The sequence below is a fragment of the Perca fluviatilis genome, chromosome 5, assembly GCF_010015445.1.
Source record: "Perca fluviatilis chromosome 5, GENO_Pfluv_1.0, whole genome shotgun sequence".
Taxonomy (NCBI): domain Eukaryota; kingdom Metazoa; phylum Chordata; class Actinopteri; order Perciformes; family Percidae; genus Perca; species Perca fluviatilis.
Genome location: NC_053116.1, coordinates 7,632,793 through 7,651,601, shown reverse-complemented (window position 1 = coordinate 7,651,601; position 18,809 = coordinate 7,632,793). Strand labels below are relative to the sequence as shown.

The following is an 18,809-nucleotide window of genomic DNA, read 5'->3' as shown; positions in this document are numbered from 1 at the left end:
AGTTATTATTATTACTGCTATTAATCAAATACACTAGTAGTACAACTCTACTACTCCTACAAGGTTTCCCCTCAAGTCCCAGCAATCTGATTGGACAAGACAATGTGGCCTCCCTGTGGTCCAGACAAGCCAGTCCTGCACGCATTCAGATCTGTTGGTTTCAGCACAGACTGAAGACACACCAATGAAGGACAGAAGCTGTATTAGCTTTATTAGAGGTGTACAGGGCTCGCAGCAACAGCCCGACATGTTGCCCAATACATTCAGTACAGTAGTAGGACAGCTGTGTCTCAGTAGACAGACAACAGCCGTTAATAAGTTAAACGCAAGAAGGATAAAGGGTTTCACTTCATAATAAATACATGAACCAAACTAATAAACATGGAGGAGGTTAGGTGTAACTCAAACAGGTGTAGTATCGTGTTTTCACTGTTCCACACAGCGAGGCCTCCTGCACACTGCCCGCGTGGCGTGAGCGTGGCGATTTTTCTATGTCTTTGCACACCAGAAACGGGTCGGACACGGCGCTGCTGCTGCTGCTAGCCTCGTCACATTTATATCGGCATTTATGTCAAAGCCTAGAGACTTTCAAACATCAAAATGTCATTTATTAATATGTATTTGTGTCAAAATGACATCTAAACATCTTTCCGTATTCTATTTTGCCAGGAAACGCTTCTAACACGCTTGCGTGTCACGTGAGAAATAGGCGTCGGTCCTGTTTCTAGCGTGCACGCGCCTGAGACGTGCGTGTCGCGCAGACAGTGTGCAAGCTCTAACCTGTTCACACGGGAGCCAAAATAAAAATGGACACGCCACGCAGGCAGTGTGCAGGAAGCCTAAACTGTATGCTGGTCAGTTCAGGTAAAGTACAGATGCAAACAAAGTGCTCAAACCACAAACAATCAGGAGGTGTCTCTGTTAAGATGAAACATATTGCATAGACTGTTTGTGTGTACAGTTTCATTTCAGTATTACTATCAAACAACTCTCTTGTTATTATTATTATTATGAAATTGCATAGAAGACTACTGAAGAGAGGCACACTGTAATATATGCACTCTGCAGTGCCAGAGAGAGAGAGAGAGAGAATTTGCACATGAATGTTTGTTCTAGATGCTCAGTGTCAGGGGCCCGGTGCTCTGAACGGCGTTCATGACGGAGCGGACCACTTCAGAGGTGGAGCCCTGGCCCCCCAGGTCCACCGTGTGCAGCTGGAGGACAAAGGACACGACCAAACAATATGTGAGCCCAACATCTCAATTCATGAAACTCGTTTTGTTTTTCATACAGAAAGTGTAGCTCATAGGGCTTTACGACAAAGTGGAGGGACCGCAAAACAAAGAAGATCATATTAAAACAATAAAATGGGTTACCAAATAATCAAATGAGCAACAAACAACAGAGGCTGCAACGATATGCCCAGAACATATGTTGTACAAATCAAGACAACATGGGGGAAAGCAAATCATGTAAACTATGATAATAAAACGAACGAGTGACAATTAGTTAAAAGCTTTGCTGAATAAATAGGCTTTCAATTGCCCTTTAAAAATGTCCGAGGTGCTTGCATCTCGTGTAGCCCTGGGTTGCCAGTTCCACAGTATTGGTGCATAGTTTAAAAAAAAATTATTTATTTGTGCGATAGTATGCATAAAGAAAACAAAACGAAGCAGGGTTTTGGGATTATAAAAGGACAAAGAATGCGTAGCGTGTGCCGTGGCGTTACCCGAGTCTCGGTGACCGTGGAGAGGATGGCTCTGCGGATCATGCTGGCGTAAGCGTGGAGCCTCAGGTGATCCAGCAGCAGGCAGGAGGCCAGCAGCATGGCCGTGGGGTTGGCCGTGTTTTGGTTAGCAATGCTCTTCCCGGTGTTCCTGGTGCCCTGCACGTAGAAGAGCATGTTGACAGTAACGAATGGAGAACATGTAGGGGTGTAGCAGCTTTGACATCTGATCATTTACGATGTTGCTGCAGTGCTGAAATACTTCTGTACTCGTTTAAGTTTGCACAGAGAAGGAGCAATGGCTAAAGTAAGAGTAAAGGATGTTCTTATCATCACTGTCATACTTATGGAATTTTGTCTTTTTTTTTTATAATACCTCTAAATCTATATAATGGAGCGAGACATCAATATTTAAGTCAAGGAAGGCTTGAAAAACAATTAAGTTGCACTAATCAATATTTTCATCCAAGCAATGGATGAAATGACTGCATGGAATGTAAAAGGTTGTCGTGCATAGTGACGAGCCCACGCCCTCCTCTGTAGAGAGCACTGGGTCTTTAAGCTCATTGTTTTGGTTTTTCCGGGCTGCAACTTTTCTGTTTAACCCAACTCTGATAAACCCACTGTCATCCCAAATTACAGACACACACGCTTAACATACCGTAGTGGAACATTTTAGCAACCAAAGAGCCAGATATTTCCCTCAGGAGTTGGTGGAGACCAAAAACAGAACTTTAAGGTGCCGTAGGTAGGATTGCGAAGATCCAGGACTTAGCCAAAAGATTTGAACATCGACAACTTCTCAGTCCCTCCCCACCTTTCCACTAAAGCCCAAAACGGTCTCCTAAGCCCCTCCCCCCACAAGGGACAATGAATGGCCCTGATTGGTGCATCTGAACAGGGAGCTGTGGATTTTTGCAAATCGCACTACAGGCTGTAGGTGGTGCCAGAGGAGACGGATTTTTTTTTTTAAACGACCTGCTTCATGTAGTTGTAATGGAACATAGGGTCAGTTTCAGCAAATATGACAGAAAGTTAGTTTTATAAGTCTTACCTACTGCACCTTTAAAGAAGAGTGAATGCTGGACTTAGCTACCAGTTGACCAGAAAAACAAATCCAATCCACTCAGAGAGCGCAGACCTCCACCAAGACATGTTCTATCTCACAATGTTAATGTGTGAATTTTCTCAATTCGGGATCTAATTTGTCTGATTATTCTGACATTACATGAATACAACACAAAGTCCCTATCTTACAATGTTGACAAAAGTGAAAAAGTTAATTTGTGTATTCGTCCCCGGGATTCAGATCTCTTTCAAAATGTCATGGCTTCTCCCTCGGCCCATGCTACACCCTTCCGCCAAGTTTTCATGACAATCGGACCAGTGGTTTTTCTGTAATTCTGCCGCCAGACAGACAAACAAACCAGCCAAAAACAAACAGACAAACCGAGCCGAAAACATAACCTCCTTGGAGGAGGTAATGAATGCTAATAATCCTCCGTTTCTGCTGGATGTGAAGATCAGCAACTGTTTGCTAACACGTCGCCGTATCAACTCTATAAAGAGATCATCTGTCAGTGTTGTGTTGGCAGCTTGTAGCCCAAAATGAACGCACATTTAACCCTTGTGTTGTCTTCCCGTCAACCATGCAACTTTTTGTTTATCTGGGTCAAAATTTTAACTTCTTTTCAACGTTTTGGACGTCTTTTTCGACGCTTTTGTTGCTTTTCCACCAATTTTTTTGTCACTTTTTCACGTTTTTTTCTGCACCTTTTGACGTTTTTGTGTGTTTGTCCCCACGTTTTTGGAGCTTTTCCCGACATTTTTGTCACTTTTTTCAACGTTCTTTTATTAAAAAAAAAATCGGAGTGTCTAATTGCACCCCCGGTACGAATAGCCTCGACCAAACAGCTGAGCTATTCACACCCTGTGACGTAACAACAAAAACACGTTGCTCGCGTGCACCGAAATCATGGCGGACGTTCATCTTCCATGACCGCAGAAACTGGCATATTAGGAAAGTTTATAACAATTGAATTTCTGGATACTACAGTTGCGCTTTCTGTCTTCAGTGAAAGCATACAACTGTTAGTTTGTTGGTTAGTACCTATTTTTTGTATACAGTACTGTTACCTAGCAACCGAGGCTTGAAGAAACCAAGTGGTAAACAGTTATACAACATTCCTTAAGAACTGCTAGGTGAGTGGTTAGTACGCTTACCTTTGGTTTGGGAGTTTGGAGTTCGATTCACCTGTGAGGTGATCTTAATTTTTTTCATTTTGGATTGGATAATTTGCATGCAACTGCGCAAGTCAGGGCCCGCGAACGCAATTTTTTTTTTTTGCAGGGTGGTAGGGGAATGCTCATGAATATGCCTGCTCTGGTTGGGTTGGTTAGGTTTAGGCAAGAGGAGTGGGATTGGTTATGGTTAGGGTAAGAATGTCAGGACGATAATATTCCAAAAAGGTGTAATACATGAGTAGTATGGATAACTGTGTGTAACTATATGCCAAGGTACTGTAAATTCATAGGGGTGCAAACAGCATACATTGATATTTGTACCAGACGGGGTATTAATAGAACACATTGCTGTGTGCACCGGCGGGGTACGAATAGCACTTCTAATTGCACCAGGGTACAAATAGCATACACTGCTAATTGTACCAGGGGTGCAAATAGCCTCACCCAAAAAAAATTCAAATGCTATGAAAACTTGTGAATAGCGTCCACATTTTTTTCTTTTGAAAATGTGGTTGAAAGAAACCCAAATTTCTGATATAGAAACTTTTTGAAAATGGGTCAAATTTGACCCAAGGACAACAGGAGTGTTAAGAGACCTTTTTTTGTATGGTCTCTGTGCCTTTTCTCACCGTCTCAAACACGGCGTAGTCCTGTCCATAGTTGGCTCCAGGCACCAGACCCGGTCCGCCAACCAGCCCGGCGCACACATTACTCACTACGTTGCCGTACAGGTTGGGCATGACCATCACATCGAACTGCTGGGGCCTGGAAACCAGCTAACACACACACACACACACACAGATAAACAGTGGGGGAAGAAATACTCACATCCTTTACTTCAGTAAAAGTACTAATACCACACTGTAAAAATACTCTGTTACAAGTCAAAGTCCTGCATTGAAAATGGCACTTAAGTAAAAGTATGTAAGTATCATCAGGAAAATGTACTTAAAGTATCAAAAGGAGAAGTACTCAATGCAGAAAAATCCTCCCATTTTAGAAAGTGGAAAGGATCCAAACAGTTGTGTGTTTAATTCAGCTGGACTTGTAGGCCGTTATATTGTTGGCTAGTTTCATTTATTTATTTTAAAGACTATTTTTGGGGGGTTTTCCCTTTATTAGACAGTGGATAGATATGAAAGGGGGAGAGAGATGGGGAACGACACGCAGCAAAGGGCAGCAGGTCGGACTCGAACCGTCCGCCGCTGCAGGACTCAGCCAACATGAGTTGAATGCTCTTACTGGGTGAGCTAGAGGCCTCCCCAGCTAGTTTCATTTATAATAAAACATCAGATTTTATAAACTACATGTGTTTTGTGTGCAACAACCTTAATTCGTAAAGTAACTAGTAACTAAAGCTGATGAATGTAGTGGAGTAAAAAGTACAACATTTCTCTCTGAAATGTAGCGCAGGCATGAAAAGAAAAGACTCAAGTTAAGTACAAGTACCTCAACATTTGTACTTAAAGATCCCATGGCATGAAAATGTCACTTTATGAGATTTTTTAACATTAATATGAGTTCCCCCAGACTGCCTATGGCCCCCCAGTGGCTAGAAATGGTGATAGGTGTAAACCGAGCCCTGGGTATCCTGCTCTGCCTTTGAGGAAATGAAAGCTCAGATGGGCCGATCTGGAATCTTCTCCTTATGAGGTCATAAGGAGCAAGGTTACCTCCCGTTTCTCTGCTTTGCCCGTCCAGAGAATTTGGCCAACCCATGAGAGAGAGACATCATGGCTTTCAAACGAGCAAAGTGGCAGTTGGTCAAGGCCACACCCCCCCCCCTCCACCTTGCCCCCCCTCTCTCCTCCTCAATAGATTCAGACACAGAAAGGAAAGCTCATTCTGGGACTGGCTCTAGTGGCTGTAATTCTGCACCAAGGCTGAATTTCGGGAAAGAGACTTCAGATACAGTATTAGGGGACCACTAAGGTCTATATAAAAGAGACTTCAGATACAGTATTAGGGGACCACTAAGGTCTATATAAAAGAGACTTCAGATACAGTATTAGGGGACCACTAAGGTCTATATAAAAGAGACTTCAGATACGGTATTAGGGGACCACTAAGGCCTATATAAAAGAGACTTCAGATACGGTATTAGGGGACCACTAAGGTCTATATAAAAGAGACTTCAGATACAGTATTAGGGGACCACTAAGGTCTATATAAAAGAGACTTCAGATACAGTATTAGGGGACCACTAAGGCCTATGTAAAAGAGACTTCAGATACAGTATTGGGGGACCACTAAGGCCTATGTAAAAGAGACTTCAGATACAGTATTGGGGGACCACTAAGGTCTATATAAAAGAGACTTCAGATACAGTATTGGGGGACCACTAAGGTCTATATAAAAGAGACTTCAGATACAGTATTGGGGGACCACTAAGGCCTATATAAAAGAGACTTCAGATACAGTATTAGGGGAACACTAAGGTCTATATAAAAGAGACTTCAGATACAGTATTAGGGGACCACTAAGGCCTATATAAAAGAGAATTCAGATACAGTATTAGGGGACCACTAAGGCCTATATAAAAGAGACTTCAGATACAGTATTAGGGGACCACTAAGGCCTATATAAAAGAGACTTCAGATCCAGTATTAGGGGACCACTAAGGCCTATGTAAAAGAGACTTCAGATACAGTATTAGGGGACCACTAAGGTCTATATAAAAGAGACTTCAGATACAGTATTAGGGGACCACTAAGGTCTATATAAAAGAGACTTCAGATACAGTATTAGGGGACCACTAAGGTCTATATAAAAGAGACTTCAGATACAGTATTAGGGGACCACTAAGGTCTATATAAAAGAGACTTCAGATACAGTATTAGGGGACCACTAAGGTCTATATAAAAGAGACTTCAGATACAGTATTAGGGGACCACTAAGGCCTATGTAAAAGAGACTTCAGATACAGTATTAGGGGACCACTGTCTATATAAAAGCATCCAAAAATCAGCATGTCATGGGACGTTTAAGACAGTACTTGAGTGCTTAGTACTTAGTTACATTCCAACACCGCGAATAAAAAAGATAATCACAGAACATTTTGAAGAAGTTTTTTTCTCCAATTCTAAATATACAGGCAGCATGAGACTGGGCTAAGGAGTGCCATTCATGTATCTTCCAACTGTAGAAACTCTTTGTATTTTAAACAGGATCCCTGTTATCCTCCAGCCAGAACCATCATGCATGGCGGCGTGCAGCCGTGCCCTGGCTAGCTACCTGCATGGTGGTGTTGTCCACAATCATGCTGTCGAAGGTGATCTCAGGGTAACCGCTGGCAACCTCCTTACAGCACTCCAGGAAGAGGCCGTCACCCAACTTCCTGCGCGTACAAACACACACGCACACGCACGGACACACACAGACACACGCACAGATACACACACACACAGACATACGCACAGACACACACACACACACACACACACAGACACACGCACAGACACACCCACAGACAGACAGAGACACAGACAGAGAGACACACACAGACAGACAGAGACACAGACAGAGAGACACACACAGACACACACAGACAGACAGAGACACAGACAGAGAGACAGACACAGACACACACAGACAAACAGACAGAGACACACACACACACACACACACGCAGACACAGACAGACAGAGAGACAGACACACACACACACAGACACAGACACACGCACAGACACAGACCGACACAGACACACGCACAAACACATGCACAGAAACAGACAGAGACACGGACAGAGAGACAGACACAGACACACACAGATACACACACACAGACACACACAGACACGCACAGATACACACAGACACGTACAGACACACACAGACATACGCACAGACACACACAAAGACACAGACAGAGACCCACAGACACAGACACACAGGCACACGCACAGACACACACAGACACACGCACAGACACACAGACACATGCACAGACACACACGCACAGACACAGACAGAGACACAGACAGAGAGACAGAGACAGACACAAACAGACACACACACACAGACACACGCACAGACAGACACACACAGACACAGACACACGCACATACACAGACAGAGACACACACACACACACACACACATTGATGTGAGATGTTTCATGTGTTTTATAGGGAAAGATGAATAAAAACAGGGGGGGTCTGGTCCTCTGAGCCGGCAGATACTGACATGATGTTAGCTTTGTGTACAGCCGTGACTCGTCCGCGTCCTTTGGCCCTCGCCGTTCTGAACGCGTAGTCAGCGATGCGTAGAGATTTGGTCTTGGTGATGATCTTCAGACATTCAACGACGCCCGGTACATTCTGCGGAAACAGAAGGAGAGAAATAGGAGGGCAAGTTAAGACAGAGGTTATGACGTGTGTTATTTCACTATCAAGGGAATTGTGAACCAAGGTTATAATAGTTTTTTCAATTTTTCAATTAGTTTTGATTTTTGGATTTCATTTAAGTTTAGTTTTGGTTAGTTTTTCAGAGTGTGTTTGCTAGTTTTTTAGTTTAGTTTCAGTTCAGTTTTTATGTATTTAGTTTGAGTTAGTTTCTGTGGTTCAACGGTCTCTGGGTTTAGTGTCATGATGAGAAATCACAGAAATGCATGCTGTCGGTATATATATATGTATAGTCAATTAGTTTTTCTTGAAGGTTGTAGTTTTTTATTTAGTTTCAGTTTACTAATAATATTTTTTTGTGGGGTTTAGGTTCCCTGCTGTGAACACACACACACACACACACACACACACACACACACACACACACACACACACACACACACACACACACACACACACACACACACACACACACATACCTCGTGCTCCAGGCTGCTGTACTCTCCCTCGGTGTTCTCCCTGATGATCATGATATCGATGTTTCTGTGGCGTGTCCTCACTCCTGGTAGGGACTGGCAGTGCATCACATTGGCATACAAATCCAGAGTGGTGCTGCAGAGAGAGAGGATGAGGTGAAGGGAAGAAAAGAGAAGGGTAGATAAGACGGATGAGAGAGGCCGGGAAACAAAATGGAGACGGATTGGAAGATGAGAACAAACACTGTAACACCACTGCTCTATACCAACGCTACGGTTGTTGTTTCACACAGAGATCTTCAACAGGGGGTCCGCGACCCCTAGGGGGTCCTCAGAGTTACTGCAGGGGGGCTGACAATTTATTGAATTTGAAAGTAAAAAAAATAAAATAATACCTTAACATGAATACAACAAATTATGAGCAAAGACAAATCAGCCTATTCATGTAAAAAAACACAAACATTTAACTTACACAACATTGATGATAGGCTTCACTAATTACTGTTACTTTTGTCACCTATTTTTAATTTAGTCTTAGCCTTAGTCTTGTGCCAAATGTCCTTGTTAGTTTCAGTCATATTTAGTCATTCACATATCTTTTTTTGTTACTCAAGTTTTAGTCGACTAAAAGTCTCGTCATTTTGGTCAAGTTTTAGTCACAACATTTTAGTCTTTTTTTAAATAACAAATTATTTCTGAGATTATTTCTGATAAGCATTTCAGTCAAATAGTTATATAAAAATAAATTATAAAAAGTTATATAAATATCGAGCCTCTTCCTTATTTCACCATTAAATTCCTGTTAAACAATACAAACAACAACTGGATGGGAAAAGGGTATTTTACAATAACTTTAAATGCAGCACGAGGCGAGGCGAGTTTCAAGTGAATGCAACATATGTGTTGTTTTTCAGACAACAGCAGCTAGAGACTGTCGTACGTCTCGGTGTTCGAATCCCCTCCAGTGAAATACAGACACACTTTTACACCGTTTAGCTGTCAGCATTTTAACCGTGTTTACTCCAGCTGCTAGCTAACGGTAGGCTAATGTTACCTGCTGCCGAGTGTAGTGTTAACTAGCTAACGGTAGGCTAATGTTACCTGCTGCCGAGTGTAGTGTTAACTAGCTAACGGTAGGCTAATGTTAACTGCTGCCGAGTGTAGTGTTAACTAGCTAACGGTAGGCTAATGTTACCTGCTGCCGAGTGTAGTGTTAGCTAGCGTCCCGTGCAGAGATGTTTTGGTTGACTCTAACGTCCGTTTAGGAGCATCAGAGAGAAGAGCAGGCATTTAACTGGCACCGAAATCCGCGTTGCTATTCGGTCCGGTAGATAACGGTCATTAAGGCACCGGGTCTCGGTACCCAACCCTAGTAACAGCTGAATATTCTATCTCATGATGAAAAAGTAGAGATGATTGTAGACGAAAATGAAGAGAGATTTTATCAAAACATTTTAGTCCCGTCTTTTTTCGTCAACAAAGCATGTTAATTTAGTCTTAGTCAGCGTTTTTGGACATTGGCGCAGTCTCGTCATCGTCTTGTCTTAGTCATGGAAAAAAAGGTCGTTGACGAACATATTTAGTCTCGTCTCGTCTGACGAAATTAACGCTATTACTCATCAAGGTAAGGTAGCCACTATGGTAGTAGTCTCACATTGCCAGACCTTCCTCCACAGCGCTGCGGAGGAAGGTCTGGCTAGTCCACACAGCATTCTGGGATGGGAGAAAAACGTGCTCTGGTATATTGGCATTTCTTTAAACCAATCACAATCTTCTTTGGCGCGGCGCTAAGCCCCAGATGGAGTCACGGTGCCTCTGCAAAATAGCCTCATAAATCCACCGGAGTTTAGAACGCCAACACAAAGGAAGCAAAAGGCGAAGGATTCGCTGTGCCTTCCACATGTATGTTTAATATTCAGACATGATGTATAAGTAATACATGAATATCCATTCATTTTCATCCATCTGGCCCAGTATAATAATTTACTCAATTTTATACAATACATGTAGTAGGGGGTCCCTGCTCTGTCTCTCTTTCAGCTGAGGGGTCCTTGGACTTAAAAACGTTGAAGACCCCTGTGATGAAAGATGAAAGATGGAAACCTTACCGGAGCAGGTTGTTTCTGGACTTGTAGGAGGGGGGCAGGTTGTGGTTGGTCTCAATGTTACCTGGATAAACAAACAAAAGCTACACCTGAAGAATGACAACTAAAATAGAGACATGACCCAACTAGATGAAGCAGAAAGAGCTTCTTTTTTTTTGGTGCATATTTTATTCTTGACTGGATGTGAATAGAACAGGCGTTCATGTTCCTTTAGAGCAGGGGTGTCAAAGTCAACTCCACTAAGGGCCACACTGGAAAATGAGAATCACATCAAGGGCCAGACATGTACAGGTTTATTGACATGCTTTTATTGAATCCAAAAAGTGAAATATTTTTGACTGTATTATTGCATGTCTCGTATAGTCTTCTCACTCACAGTTTGGTCGACATAAAGTCCTAAAAAAGTCAGCAAAAAAATTCTTAGCCATCATAGAAGAAAATCAACAAAAACGAAGAAAAAGCGACAAAAACTAGGTGTGCCAAAATGTATTGTAAACCAAAACTGATATGAGGGCCGGATTTGAGTTTGACACGTGTGCTTTAGAGGATAAACCTTACCTTAAGCCTTCAGTGATCCTCTGAGCGTTTCTCTAGCGCCACCAGCAGGTTGACATTTTTTAGCATTCATTCAGCTGTGTGAACATTGTACAGGGTGCAGTGTGTGGGCCATTATGATTATTGTTACTCCATTCTGTTGTTGCATGTTGATGGTATTAGTGTTGTACTGTTAACTGTGTGTATTTTAATGTAATTTTAGATTGGTGTCATTGATGTATATCTGTCGGAGAAGTCGAAGACAAATTTCCACTAAGGTGGACAATAAAGTCTAATCAAATCAAATAAAAACACACACACACACACACACACAAAACACATACCTTTTAGTGCAACTCCATTGCGTCTAATAGCCATGATGGCATTATTGATGTCTTCTTCTGAGTCCACAGATGAGTCCACATTGACAACCTCAAAGTCCACTGGCACACAGCAGAACCTGATAACAAAGAACAGACGGAGATCACTTCAATATGACGGAGCTGAGGCATTTAATGACAGTATGAGCTGGTTACTAGGGCTAGACGATTAATCAAAAAGTAGTCTATATCCACAACGTTCCACTTGCTCAGGTGTCGCTGGAAATTCAGCCGGATTTCACTCTTTTCAGCCGGATGTCTGTTACCGTCCTCTTTCTTTGTGTTGGCGTTCTAAACTCCAGTGGATTTGTGAGGACTAGGGTTAACTGCTCCTCAGATCTCTGCAGGGTAAATCCAGACAGCTAGCTAGACTATCTGTCCAATCGGAGTTTTCTGTTGCGCGACTGAAACAACTTTTGAGCGTACACACGTTCCACCAAAGCAAGTTCCTTCCCGAGGCTATTTTGCAGAGGCGCCGTAGCTCTGTCCGGCACTTAGCCCCGCCCAAGACGATTGTGATTGGTTTAAAGAAATGCCAATAAACCAGAGAACGTTTTTCTCCCATCACAGAATACTGTGTGGACTAGCCAGACCTTCCTCAGCAGCACTGTGGAGGAAGATATGACAATGCGAGACCAATCGAAAAGAAAGCAAAACCAAAATACAGAACCTCTAACCGATGTAATTTTTCCATGTCGGTTATTCGTTTTTTCCCACTGTGTGGGCAGTTACATTTTAGACACCAAAAAGATAGTTCATATTAGAAAAAGGTTTATGGTTTGGGTTAAAACACTGGTCCCCTAATGTAGCACTCTCGGGACCCTGGGTGAAAGTCTGGTGTTTTACTTTTGACATGGCCATATTTAAAATCCTTCATTTTGTTTGCAAAACATACACATTAAAACATACATTATACTTTTATATTATACATTATACTACTTACACTTTTCTAGGAAACTTGTTTTATTACAATACAACTAAAATGTGACTTTTTTCATAAGAACTTTCATTTCAAGCCATGTGTGCTTTTGATTTCAAATGACAAATAAATAATTGATAAAAGTAGATTAAAAAAAAAAAGATCTCACCTTTGATAGTTGAGCATATTAACGGGACAAACCTTGTTTTTTACACAAACCAACTCAACAAAATAATCATTTATTAATCGTAATCGAGGTAAAATGTTAGGTCATATCGTCCAGCCCTCTGCTAATTTTAACACTGTGTGTGTGTGTGTGTGTGTGTGTGTGTGTGTGTGTGTGTGTGAATTCTCACCGGAATAGTTCACACACGTGCTTGGCCAGCTCTGGTCCGATGCCATCTCCAGGAATCAGAGTCACGGTGTGTCTGCCTCCGTACAGTGCCGGCGGAGGCTGTAACGCACACACAAACAAACGCAGAAAGTCAAAGTCCTCCCCACACAGCGCAGTAGATACTGTACATCCTCTATAAAACCACTGAGAATAAAGTATACATTACATTAAGAAGACTCTAAGCTATTGGAAAGACACAGAACTTGTAATCCGTTGGCTCTCCTAACGAGTCCCAACACTAATGCTACACGTCTTGTCTGTGTGTAAGCAGCCATACTCACGATGGTCTGGTGTGGGTGGGTGGGTGGGTGGAGGAAGGAGGGATTCAGAGCAGAGGAGAGAAAACAGGTTAACAAGTTATTCGGACAAAAAAGGAGAGGGAAGACACACGGTGACCAGCAGCTTCCTGGTGGCATCCACAAGAATATTGATGAGACAAAACAACGTTGGTGCTCCTGTGGACATGCAGTAAAGACATGTTGACATGTTTGTTTTGGGAATCTCTTAAAGGTCCAATATGTAATATATGTACTGTAATAAATCCCAAAATGACACCAATGCCTCATCAGATATTAAGGAAACATGCTAAATTGAAATACAATTTTTTCTGACAACAATGCTAATGCCAGTATTTTCTCCTTTTGAAATTTCCGTTCCATGACGGAATTTCTGTTGGTGTTTTGGCCTGTGTGTTGTTATCAACTGTCCAGTTTGACAGCCAGGCCGGGTTGCCAGATATACCTGGAAAAACGCAAACCGTTAGTACAGCCATGAAAAGCAGCAAACAAACAAACAGGATCAACGGAGATAGATTCTACCCGACCTAAAAAAATAAATAAAACGGCATGTTTGCGTGACCAGAGACGTAACAACCCCCTGGTAAATAATGGAGATGTATTTGAAAGATGGAGACAGCTTAGAGCCCAAAAGGACGCAGAGTTGGCTTATTTCCTCCTGAACAGGTAGCTAAGCATTAGCTTCAGGCTAATTTATCACAGCCACTAGGGACGGGCATTTTATATAATTTCAACATTTGTGTACTCACATTGAATTATATAGCTAGAGTACCCGAGTTGGTTACTCGCAAAGACAAATTGAGACACAGCCAGCCAGTAAAGTGATCCCGGCTGAGCCTGGCTAGTCCTGGCTAACGCTGCCATGCTAATCCTGCTAACCCTGCTAACTGCTAACGTTAACGGAGGACCAGGCAAGCAGCCCATGGCTGTAGTTTAGCGGCCGGAGCCGAAATCGGGAAGAGAGGACTGTGAGTTTGCAGTGTGTTTAGCGATCGTTGGCGTAATTCTAAGCCAATGAAGTGTGTTCAGTCGGCAAGGTAGCTAGTGGTATTTTTAGCGGTTCCTATTGTAATTCTAAGCCGAGGAAGTGTGCCTGTCCGGTGTGTGGAGAGGACGGCAAGGTTGTGGGGTTTTTGGCAGTTCTTACTGTAATTCTGAGCCAAAAAAGTATGTCTGTCAGTCGGGTACAGAGCGCCGCGTGAGCACGGGCTTTTATGACTGTCAATATAGCCAGCATCTAACGTTAGCTAGCTACTCCTCTGTGCTGTGAAGTAATGTCTGGCTATGTGAGACAAGCGTCTAGCAACATTGTTGTGGATGCTGCGGTCTCAGCCTGGCAACCAACGTGAACTTCGAGTCTGGGGAGGAGGGGGCGGGGGAGACGAGTATTTTGAATTTGTACTGCAGTAACTTTTTTAAACGCTAGCTGTCAGTATTACATATTGGACCTTTAAAGGTGCTGTAGGTAGGATTGCGAAGATCCAGGACATAGCCAAAAAATGTTAACATCGACAACTTCTCAGTCCTTCCCACCTTACTGCTGAAGCCCAAAACGTTCTCCTAAGCCCCTCCCCCCACAAGGGAGAATGAATGTCACAACTATTCTTTTTTTTGATTATTTTTTTGGGGCTTTTCCACTTCATTATGCAGTGACAGTGAACAGACATGAAAGGGGGAGAGAGATGGGGGATGACACGCAGCAAAGGGCAGCAGGTCGGACTCGAACCCGCACCGCTGCAGGACCCAGCCTACATGGGGCGAATGCCCCCACTGGGTGAGCCAGAGGCCCCCACAACTATTCTATATATAGGTAGAAAGTGCCGTTACAGTGCTGTTACAGTCATTCCCCGGCTGCAATGACGGTGCAGAGATGCTGAGAACGCAGATGCAGAAGACCCAGAAACACCGACCAATCAGAGCAGAATGGGCTTTTTCGGGGGGGGGGTCTTAAAGATACAGGCGCTAAAACGGAGCGTTTCAGGCTGAGGGTGAATCCAGGTATATTCAGACAGACAGTATGAGATTAATAAAGTGTTTTTGAACATTAACCCATGTAAACAGGTTCTAGTAGAAACCCCAAATAGTAGTGAAGTATGAATCTGATCTGAGCACGATATGGAAGCTTTAAGGTGTACAACCGTAGGGTTATCAGGTTAGGAAGGTCATAAGGTAAACCAGGTGTGAGAGACTGAGCTCCTTTTCAGAAATCCATCTTGTATCCAGAACAACTCACAGTGTAAGTGGACTTGTGTCTCTGATTACATGCGGCCGCACTGTAAACCTGTAAATACAGAGAAAAGGTGGTTATTTGCAGAGAAGATTTATGAATTAAGATCAAACGATAAATTACAAGTCTACATTTCAAATGTACACAATGTCCTGAAATTAATTTGGGAGTTTAGTTATTCATTTTTTAAGTTGATGAGATTGTACTATCACCACAGTCAGGAACAAAAGGTTTTGTCTGTCAAAGCGAGTTTAGGGCACCAACCAAGAACTATTTTCATTGTGGATTACTCCGCTATTATTTTCTCAATGAATCGATTCATTGTTTGGTCTACAAAATGTCAAACATTTTTGTAATCCTATTCCCCAGTTTCCAAGTTCATCTCATATTGGACAACAAACAGTCCAAACCCAAAGAAATACAGTTTACAGTCATAGAAAACCAGCAAATATTTCAATTGAACATGCTGGATCCAAAGGGTTATGTTTTTGGACCTTTTTGTTCCATAAAATTAGCTTATCAAAATGACGACTCCATTATGAAAATTGTGGCTGATTCATTACCTACATTTGAGCTCAAAGTGAGTATATATTTGACGGAGCTGTGGTCTTGGCTGTTTGTGTTTACTGCATAATACTTGTATTGCACTAACATTGTCATTCTCATATCATTATCATTAATAATATTGTGTGCAGCTGTTTTTGCACTAATATTATCTTTCTCATGTCACTGTTATTGTGGTGCGTACAGCTTATTTTTGCGTTTACGTGTTATACTAGTATAACAATGTGTACGGCTTATACTTTGTATTTTTTTTACTTTTATTTGCTGTATTACTCTATGTGCCTTTGTAAATTGCCCCACAGGATAAATAAAGTGTTTTGAATTAAATTACTCCCTACATTATTTTATTTGTTTATTATTCTCTGCACTTCTGGTTAGATGCTAAACTGCATTTCGTTGTCTCAATATTTAAACTCTGTGCAATGACAATAACGTTGAATCTAGTCATAGGAATTTATTGGTTACATGCAACAAGCGTTGCAAATTTGCTTAGGGTGTTGTTATTTCTGCTATATGGCATGAATGCATCCTGTGAATATGCGGTTCATCTGCTCCCGTAAAAGGCTAAATTACACAATGCATTGCATGTATTATAAAAGTTTTGTTGTATAATTTGAGTCACACTTTTCTATACAGTCCTTTTAGGTTGGGAGGAAAAGTTAACTGGCAACTAGCAAGAGGCGGAATATAACTTACTTAAGTACAATTTTGAGGTACTTTACTTGAGTATTTCTTCATTGTATACTATACTCTTATTTTATGCTACTTTATACTTTTTACTCCTCAACTAATAAATGATGATGATTATTATTATTATTATTATTATAAATGTAGCCACCCAGCAGTATATGAACTTTTACATACTGAAACATTAGTGATGTTGACGTTAATGCATCACTATAACATATGTATTATTCTGAAATTGGCCATTCTGAATACTTTTACTTTTTGTACCTTAGGTATATTTTGATGCCAATAATGTAGCTAGGCTACTTTTAGTCGACACTGCCATTAGTACTCGTATTACTGTTTAAATAATGTACGACCCTGCAGGGACTGGAGCAGTTTAAGGATGCATTTACAGCCTGATCTCGCTTTGGGAGAAAAAAAGAAGAATGCTGCATAAGTAGCCTAGCAATACATTTTCCCTGCAGGGATTTACATTTGACATCAAGTTGACTTAAAGTGGTGCTGAAAGGACAGCGACATTACCCAAGCTAGCTTAGTTAGCCAACTAACCAACCGACCATTAATCAGCTTAGCTTCACTCACAGGCACACAGCTGTTCCAACAAACTAACTAGTAGCGTTAAACCGCTTCAAATGTTTTAAAAAGAGTCTTTTTTTGTATCTGCTGGTTGAACTCAGAGACTGCTCCTACCCTGGTTAACCGGTTGCTGAACACGAGCTTCAGGGCTCCGGAGAGGGACCGCACAGACCGGGCCGTCATGTTCACTCTCCCCGCGGATTGATGGACGAAACGGGGGCGTGCTGTGCGCGCTCACAGTTAATCTCTCTCTCTCTCTCTCTCTCTCTCTCTCTCTCTCTCTTCTCTCTCTCTGCCGAGCACCGGAACGAACCAAATACACTAACACATCACCGACAGTATGATTTAAAAAAAACATCCATAACCAGCATGAGATTCACGCTCAGTGGGTTCTGTGACATATGAGAACTACTTTCAAAGTCCTAGCTAGCTAAATGTTTAGAAAGTACACAGAGCTACCTAAAGGATCGTAGCCCCGCCAAGTGGAAAAGTCGGTGACCCGACGGCCCACCTGCGTGGATACAAATACACCTTCTCTCAACAGGGATCATCTGCCAGATGGATTTTTGTATGGCTGCAGTGTGTCTATCGTTCATCATATTTCAGAAATTGTTCTACTTTTTTAATCAGAGATGACACGGAGACATTGATACGAGCACAGTTGAAGCAAGTCCTCCAAGCTTGCTGCGCGTCACCATGGTAACAGACAGCCTCGAGGGCCCGGTGGCCTAGTTAGTTTGTTCCCCCATTTTTTTTTCTCGTGGCACTTTTTTTTCCCCTCCGAGAGCACCGAGTTGAACCACCGGGAGGCGACATACACACCCACAGATTGAACATGAACGGGACGCGATATTTTCTTTTCCCACTATGGCCACGCCAAGAACCACCCTTCAATAGCATTCACACACTACTATTGGCCAAGCGTCCATGCTTACGTGTACAGGTCCTATCCCCTGACCAATCCCCTAACCATAATGCCTAATCCCAACCAATCAAGCTGCTTCGTAGGGCGGGTCTTGGCGTGGCCATAGTGGGATTCGTAATTTTGCGAACGGGACAGTCAGCGCCATTCTACCTGTTACGAGTTGACGCGTCAAATCACGCCGGGACCCTGCCAGCAGCTAACAGCTAGCCCACATAGCTAGCAAACGTTAGTAACGTTACAGCTAGCCAGTCAGCCAGGCACATAGCTTGTTAGTTTGTTCTAATTAATATTCAGACACCTGCGAGCCAACAAGCTACCGATACAAATATGCTAAGATTTGCCTGAGGTAGTGCAGAATAAATGTCAAATATTTTCGTTGTCAGATAAAAAAAGAATAACCATTTTGCA

At 42.4% G+C, this 18,809-nt stretch overlaps 1 protein-coding gene across 2 annotated transcripts; it reads right to left on the bottom strand.

The window, feature by feature from the left end:
- Window positions 1–956: 956 nt before the first annotated feature.
- LOC120558666 (isocitrate dehydrogenase [NAD] subunit gamma, mitochondrial-like) lies at window positions 957–17,722 on the bottom strand. 2 transcript variants are annotated; one of them, XM_039799772.1, is made up of 12 exons: window positions 17,591–17,722; window positions 15,653–15,700; window positions 13,405–13,410; window positions 13,086–13,183; window positions 11,775–11,890; window positions 10,900–10,960; window positions 8,795–8,927; window positions 8,158–8,291; window positions 7,205–7,307; window positions 4,600–4,746; window positions 1,730–1,885; window positions 957–1,214 (listed from the first exon to the last, which is right to left on the bottom strand). In XM_039799772.1, the coding sequence occupies exons 1-12, from the start codon at window positions 17,657–17,659 to the stop codon at window positions 1,113–1,115; spliced, it is 1,173 nt and encodes a 390-aa protein (XP_039655706.1). In that variant the 5' UTR covers window positions 17,660–17,722; the 3' UTR covers window positions 957–1,112. The 2 variants fall into 2 exon arrangements, with proteins under 2 accessions (XP_039655706.1, XP_039655707.1); XM_039799773.1 differs by lacking the exon at window positions 13,405–13,410.
- Between the last annotated feature and the right edge of the window lie 1,087 nt (window positions 17,723–18,809).